At 61.8% G+C, this 7,313-nt stretch overlaps 2 protein-coding genes across 2 annotated transcripts in view; one reads left to right on the forward strand and one right to left on the reverse strand.

The window, feature by feature from the left end:
- The window catches only part of COPA (coatomer protein complex subunit alpha), an 18,866-nt gene extending 16,647 nt beyond the window's left edge, over positions 1–2,219 (forward strand). Inside the window, 3 exon segments of the mRNA XM_017838634.1 lie at positions 297–629; positions 733–927; positions 1,635–2,219. Of these exon segments, the coding sequence (XP_017694123.1) occupies positions 297–629; positions 733–927; positions 1,635–1,694 (588 nt within the window). The 3' untranslated portion in view covers positions 1,695–2,219.
- Positions 2,220–2,821: 602 nt separating this feature from the next.
- Positions 2,822–5,431, reverse strand: S100A11 (S100 calcium binding protein A11). Its single transcript, XM_017838644.1, has 3 exons — positions 5,299–5,431; positions 3,357–3,494; positions 2,822–3,096 (listed from the first exon to the last, which is right to left on the reverse strand). The coding sequence occupies exons 1-3, from the start codon at positions 5,299–5,301 to the stop codon at positions 2,944–2,946; spliced, it is 294 nt and encodes a 97-aa protein (XP_017694133.1). The 5' UTR covers positions 5,302–5,431; the 3' UTR covers positions 2,822–2,943.
- Between the last annotated feature and the right edge of the window lie 1,882 nt (positions 5,432–7,313).

Consider the following 7,313-nt stretch of genomic DNA (forward strand, 5'->3'; position numbering starts at 1 on the left):
ATCCCTGTTTTCCCTCCTTTTGTGGCAGGGACAGGTTCCCGGCAGCACTTCCAGTCATCCCCGTGCCTGGCAGGGGTTGGATCCCTGTTTGTCCCATGCAGTGGTTGGATCCCTGTTTTCCCTCCTTCCCTGGCAGGGATTGGATCCCCGTTTGTCCCATGCAGTGGTTGTATCCCTACTTTCCCACCTTTCCTGGCAGGGACAGGTTCCCTGCAGCACTTCCAGTCCTCCCCACTCCTGGCAGTGGTTGTATCCCTGTTTTCCCTCCTTCCCCAGCAGGGACAGGTTCCTTGTAGCACTTCCAGTCCTCCCCACTCCCGGCAGTGGTTGTATCCCCGTTTGTCCCATGCAGTGCTTGTATCCCTGTTTTCCCTCCTTCCCCAGCAGGGACAGGTTCCCTGCAGCACTTCCAGTCTCCCCCCTCCCGGCAGTGGCTGTATCCCTGTTTTCCCTGCTCCCTCCTGCAGATGGCTGCCTACTTCACCCACTCCAACCTGCAGCCCGTGCACATGATCCTGGTGCTCCGAACCGCCCTCAACCTCTTCTTCAAGCTCAAGAACTTCAAGACCGCGGCGACTTTCGCCCGGAGGCTGCTGGAGCTGGGCCCCAAGCCCGAGGTGGCCCAGCAGGTACGTCCGGGAGGTGCTCGGGTGGAAGCCCCTGGTGGGACAGACCCCGTTTTGGGGTCTCCTCGTGCCTCCCCCCCGCTCACCGCGGTCGCTGTTTTCGCAGACGCGCAAGATCCTGTCGGCGTGTGAGAAGAACCCCACGGACACCCACCAGCTCAACTATGACATGCACAACCCCTTCGACATCTGTGCCGCCTCCTACAGACCCATCTACCGCGGCAAACCCGTGGAGAAGTGTCCTCTCAGCGGGGCCTGCTACTGCCCCGAGTTCCACGGGCAGATCTGCCGCGTCACCACGGTGAGGGCGTCCCCATTTCCCTTGGGAATTCCCTTCCACGGCTCCTCCCGTGTCCTCCTGAGCTGACTGGGTGGTGTTGGGTCGTGTCAGAGGTCTTGGCGTGTGAGGGAGGAGAGTTTGGGGGGTTGTGAGGACCGTGAGGTTGAAACGGTGCCTGAATTTGGGGGTGAGCTCGTGGGGATGGGCTGTGTGTGTTCAGAGGGGATTTGGGGTCTGGAGCATCTCCCTGATGAGGAGGGACTGTGGGAGCTGGGCCTGCTTAGTCTGGAGAAGAGAAGACTGAGGGGGGATCTCATCCATCCATACAAATACCTCAGATATCCCCAGAAACCCCTCCCCTGAGAGGGGATCTCATCCATCCATTCAAACGTCTCCAAGGGGTGTCTGATGGTCCCAGACTCTTCCCAGTGGTGCCCAGGACGAGGAGTGATGGCCTTAAACTAAACCTGAGGGTGGGAGAGCCCTGGAGCAGCTGCCCAGGGAGGGTGTGGAGCCTCCTCTCTGGAGACATCCCAACCCCACCTGGACGTGTCCCTGTGTCACCTGCTCTGGGTGACCCTGCCCTGCTCTGGGTGATCTCCAGAGGTCCCTTCCAACCCCAGCTGGGATTCTGTTCTCCAGAGCAGCTGGGGAGGCTCCAAGGGCTGCACTCAGGGTTGGGATTTGGAGCTGCTTTTGACCGTGAATCATCTCCTTTTGTCCCTCAGGTGACGGAGATCGGCAAGGACGTCATCGGGCTGCGCATCAGCCCTCTGCAGTTCCGTTAGGAATTCCTGCCTGGGAGGGCAAATTCCACTCCCCCATCCCCACCTGTAGCCTCACCTCTCCCCCATAGCCTTGCCTGTGCTGTCCCACTTGATCTCCCCCCCCAGGAATGCTGTAGTGAGACTCTGCTTCCAGGTAGTCGCAGCTTTTCCTTGTTTCCAGACCGGCTGGTGTGAAGTTTTTCTGGACCGTTGTCCTGTGGCAAATCTTTTCCAGAGGGGAAAGGGCGGCTCTGCCGAGCCCTGATTACCACAGAGCACGTTGGAAACTGCTCCAGAGGCAGCAGCTGCCTCTGACACCCTTTAGGTCCTGAAAGAATTGCTTGGAAGAGCCAGGAAAGGCTCTGGGAATGTGGTGCTGTCGGGAACTGGGACAGTGCAAAGCCCATCCCAACTCCAGGGCAGTTCTCCCCCCTTGGAAATGGCATTGGCTCAACATTTGTGGTCGTGGTGACTCTTTGTTTTGTTGTCCTGGTAACATTTCTCAAACTAATCAGCTTCACTCATGAATAAAGTAATTAAACCACCTTGATCTTCCAGTTCTGTAGCTCAGTTGGTTTAACTGAGACGCAGGAGGTGACACTGAATTTCCTCTTCCCACCTTCCCCCCACCCTTGGAGTGCTTGGAGGGTTGAGAAGTTTCCAGAAGGTGGGGCTGGAGCAACAGGAGAAGGGTCTGGAGAACTCCTGAGGGGGCTCATCCCGGAGAAAAGGAGGCTCAGGGGGGACCTTCTGGCTCTGGAATTCCCTGACAGGAGGGGGGAGCTGGGGGGGATCAGGCTCTGCTCCCAGGGAACAAGGGACAGGAGGAGGGGAAACGGCCTCAAGCTGTGCCAGGGGAGGGTCAGGTTGGCCATGAGGAGGAATTTCCCCATGGAAAGGGGGGTCAGGCCTTGGCAGGGGCTGCCCAGGGAGGTGGGGGAGTCCCCAGCCCTGGAGGTGCCCAGGGAAGGACTGGCTGTGGCACTGAGTGCTCTGGGCTGGGGCCAAGGTGGGGATGGGGCACAGGGGGGACTTGCTGACCTTGGAGGTCTTTTCCAACCTCAGGGATTCTGGGATCCTGCTCTCTCTGGGGCTGCTTCCCTGGTGCTGAAACAAAACCTTACACTCGGATATTAAACCTTTTATTTTATCCATAAAAACAAAGGAAAGAAGGAAGGAGGGAAAGGGGATGTCTCCATCTTTTGGTGCTTCCAGTTGTGCCTGGGAATGTTCACAGTGGAGGGGGAGATGAAGCCCCCCCAGGGCCCCCCTACGGGCCGGGGGCCTTCACCACCAGGCTGTTGTGGCAGGCCACGGCGATGCCCCCGATGAGGTTCAGGAACTCCTGGAAGTCCAGCTGCCCGTCGCTGTTCAGGTCCAGCTTCTTCATCATCCTGTCCACGACCCCTGGATCCTTCTGGTTCTGCGAGAGAGCTGGGAATGGAGCCCCCTGCCACGGGGCTGGACCCCCCCACACTGCAGCCGGTGAGCTCGTGGGATCCCGGGATGGGTCGGGTCGGGAGGGACCTCAAAGCTCAGCAGGTTCCCCCACGGCAGGGACACCTCCCCCCAGAGCAGGTCCCTCCAAACCCCATCCCACCTTGGGAGATTCCAGGGGGTCGGGGACACCCCCAGCTCCTCGGGGCGAGCTGGATCCGCTCCCCCCCGAGCGGGGCTGCTCACCTTTGTGAAGGCGGCCAGCTCGGTGTTCATGAAGGCCAGGAATTCCCGCTTGGACAGGGTGCAGTTGTCCCCCTCCCGGCCGGCGTAGCGCTGGAACACGGCCAGCAGGGACTCGATGCAGCGCTCCGTCTCCGTGGGCTGCGGGAACCAGGGCAGGGTTGGGAGCCCCGGGTGTCACCCCGGATCCATCCCGGGAACCAGGGCAGGGTTGGGAGCCCCGGGTGTCACCCTGGGTCCATCCCGGCAACCAGGGCATATTTGGGAGCCCCGGGTGTCACCCTGGGTCCATCCCGGCAACCAGGGCATATTTGGGAGCCCCGGGTGTCACCCCGGATCCATCCCAGGTGTCATCCCAGATCCACCCTGGGAACCAGGGCAGGGTTGGGGGCCCCGGGTGTCACCCTGGATCCATCCCGGGAACCAGGGAAGGGTTGGGGGCCCCGGGTGTCACCCTGGATCCATCCCGGGTGTCATCCCGGATCCATCCCGGGAATGAGGACAGGGTTGGGAGCCCCGGGTGTCACCCTGGATCCATCCCGGGAACCAGGGCAGGGTTGGGAGCCCCGGGTGTCACCCTGGCAGGGTTGGGAGCCCCGGGTGTCACCCTGGCAGGGTTGGGAGCCCCGGGTGTCACCCTGGATCTATCCCTGGAACCAGGGCAGGGTTGGGAGCCCCGGGTGTCACCCTGGCATATTTGGGAGCCCCGGGTGTCACCCTGGCAGGGTTGGGAGCCCCGAGTGTCACCCCGGATCCATCCCAGGAGCAGGGCAGGGCTGGGGGGGCCTCCTCTGCCCAACCCGTCCGGCCGCATTTTTCCCTGGAATTCGCTTCTCCGCCGCCCTGGCACGGGAAGGACCCGGAGAACCGGGGAGGGGCGGGTGGAAAATCCCCCGGGGGGGTGTCGGCTCCCATCGGAGGAGTGGCTTTGGACGGGGAAGAGCTGGTGGCGCAACCAGGCTTGGCCGAGGCTGCTTTTCTGGAGAGATAAACCCGTTCCACCCCCTCTCGCCTCCCCCGGCCCCGCCTGGGCCCCGGAGAAACTGAGTCAGGAGGGAAAAATTCCGGTGGCCTCCTGGATCTCCTCCCTCTGGGCAGGGATGGAGCAGGGCTGGAGCAGGGCTGGAGCAGGGCTGGAGCAGGGCTGGCCGGGGGCTCCTCCCGCGGGGATGAACAGGGCAAGGCGAGGAGATGGAGAGGAGAGGAGGGAATGTGGGGCTTTTCCCACTTCCAGAGCCTCCAGTTTCTAGGGAAGGGCAGTGCAGGGAGAGCCGGGGGGAATCCCACCCTTCTCATGCCAACCTCGCCTCCCGGGGCTTCCCTGCCACATCCTGCCCTTCCTGAGGCTCAATTCAGCCTTTTTTCGGTTAATTTGAGAGGTGCAACTTCCTTCCACCCTCAGCTCTTGGTTCCTCTTCCCCCTTCCCAGCGCTGTGGGTGTGGGGGGGCAGAGCCCCGAGCCTGGTTATGGGCATGGAAAGAGTGGGAAAAGGGAGGGGAACAACACAAATGCCACTCCTTAGACCACCCCAGCCTGCAGGGACCCTCTGCCCTCTGTCTCTGCCCACTCTTCCCACGCCCAGGCTCCCTCTCCTGCAGGACTTGGAGCCCCAGCTCAGCCTTGGCCCCACCTGCTCTCTCCAGAGCCAAACCCGCCTGGCCTCAGCTCGGGGGCTTTTTGCAGGAAAAGCTCCTCTGCCGTGCCCTGTGGAACCCCCTCCCCATCCCCACGCCCGCAGGGACCCCCTGCCCTCCTCTCTGCCCCCTTCCCACGCCCAGGCCCCTTCCCGGCAGAGCCCAGCTCAGCCTTGGCACCGTCCGCTCCCTCCGGAGCCAAACACGTCTCGCTCTCGCTCTGGCAGGAAAAGCTGCTCCGCTGCCCCGTCCCCCGCCCAGGGGGGGAACCCCCTCTCCGTGCCCATCCCGGGGGTCCCGGCTCGCTCACCATGGCTGGGCTGGGAGGAGGCTCCTCTCTGGGCACGGCCGGGTGGGATGTGACGGGTCCGGAGCGGGATCGGGGCCCTCGGGAGTCTCCGGGCGCGGCCCCCGCCCTGCCCAGCCCAGCCCAGCCCGGCTCGGTTGGGCAATCCCGGCCCTAACGGCAGATCCGGACCTGCCCACGCTCCCGCCTTCGCCTCAGGAATGTGCCGGGCCCCTCCTTGGGCTCTCCCGAGTTTTGCTCCTCGCAGTTATTCACGCTCAGGTTTTCTCCTCCTCGTCCATTTTCGCCCCCCCCCCGGTCCTTGGGAACGTCCCTGTCAATCCCTTCCTTCAGTCCTCGGGGCTCAGCTCCCCCTGGGAATCACTGGGAAAAAATATGTTCCCCCCCAAAGCTTCGAGGAGAGCCTGGAGCAGAGAGGTAACACAGGAGCCAGGATGTGTCCTGGGATCTGGGACAGCTCTTTGGGAATTCCTGTGGGAGGCTGGGACAGCCCAGAGCAGCACAAAGGGAAGCAGCGAGGAACCATGTCCGAGATATTTTCCTTTCTAGCCCTGATTTTCTGCCCCCAACTCATTTTTTTTCCCCCATATACAGGGAAAAAAAGCACCTCCTCCCACAACCCAGCCCCTCCCGGACTGAATTTTCCAAACCCGGGAGCCGAGGGGAGGAAAACTCCCGCGTTTTACAAACTCCCCTTTACAGAACCCGAGCAGGAAAGCGGCGTTTCCTCCTTTGCGGGAGCAGATCCCGGAGGGAGCCGTGGCCAGGGGAGGATCTGGGGCCGTTCCTGGCAGCTGCTGGGGGGGTTTGCAGGCCAGGCCTTGGCCCCGGTCGCAGACACACCATCTGTGCTGCCATATGTTTGTCACCCGGACGTGTGACCGGCGCGTGCGCCGAGGGGACGTCGCCGGGAGCGGCTCCGTGTGCTCCGGGCTGGGATGGACCCTCGGGAATCCCTCTGGCACCGGCTTGGAGGAGGATGTGGGCCCATAGCGGGGGTTTGGTGGGATTTCCAGCGGCCTCCGCCTGCGGGAAGCAACCGGGATCACAAGGAATGTGTGATGTGAACCGGGAATGTGTGATGTGAACCGGGAATGTGATGATCCCACCCGGGAACGTGTGATGATCCCACCCGGGAACATGTGGTCCCTCCCAGCCCTCCCAGATCCTCGAAAAGCGGTGGAAGGATGAAGGCTGGCACCTCTCAGTGCAGTCAGCAGCTGTTTATTCTGATTTTTCATGCAATACATCAACGTGAAGAAGAAGAAGAAGAACCCCCCACCCACCACCCACCACCCACCCTGAGGTGACCTCGACATCACTCGGCTGCTCCAAACCCCCCCCGAGGCTGGAACTGGGATTCTGCTCGGCTGGATTTTGTGTAATAGTCCACAAAAGTAGGATTTTTCCCAGCTTTGAGGACTTCCAGGCCCCAGAATGAAGATGGTTGAGCTACTGGGATTTTTTTGGCATTACAGAGCAGAAGCTGGTGAGAACCAGCCATGGGGAGGCGTGAGCAGAGGGAGGTGCAGAGTGGTCCCACCACAGGGTGGAAGAGAGGACAGAGACACCAAGGACAGAGAGACCCAAGGACAGAGAGACCCAAGGACTCCAATTAGAGCAGAAAAAGTGACTAAATACTGTATTTTGGTGGAGAAGCATCACGCAGGGAAGCAGATCCGGAGGTAACTCGAGGATTTGTTACATGGAAAACCCCCCAAACCCACTTGACACCCTCTCGAGGCACCTCATGAACCCTTTTGAGCCGATCACATCCTGATCCTCAAAAAGACCCGGGGAAGCCCCACCAGCTGCCCCCCCTAAGATGCTTTGGCTTCGTCCCCCGCGGGACCGCTCGGTTCCTCCCGGGAGCTCAGCAGCCCGGGGGTCCCCTGGCTCTGCTTGGTGCCAGGACACGGCTCCTCCTCCTGTGCCAGTTGGGCATCACCCCCTTGCCGGGGGCTCCTCTTGCAGGTCTCCTCCTGGCAGCTCTTTTCCGGGGGGAGAAGCTCCACGTC

The sequence above is a fragment of the Lepidothrix coronata genome, unplaced genomic scaffold, assembly GCF_001604755.1.
Source record: "Lepidothrix coronata isolate B3197 unplaced genomic scaffold, Lepidothrix_coronata-1.0 Scaffold350, whole genome shotgun sequence".
Lineage (NCBI taxonomy): Eukaryota > Metazoa > Chordata > Aves > Passeriformes > Pipridae > Lepidothrix > Lepidothrix coronata.

What these genes read in the sequence shown, in the direction of transcription:
- S100A11 (XM_017838644.1), bottom strand. An exon ending in AGCTGGCCGCCTTCACAAAG is followed by an intron (nt 3,097 to 3,356) that starts GTGAGCAGCCCC and finishes GCTCTCTCGCAG; the next exon opens with AACCAGAAGGATCCAGGGGT.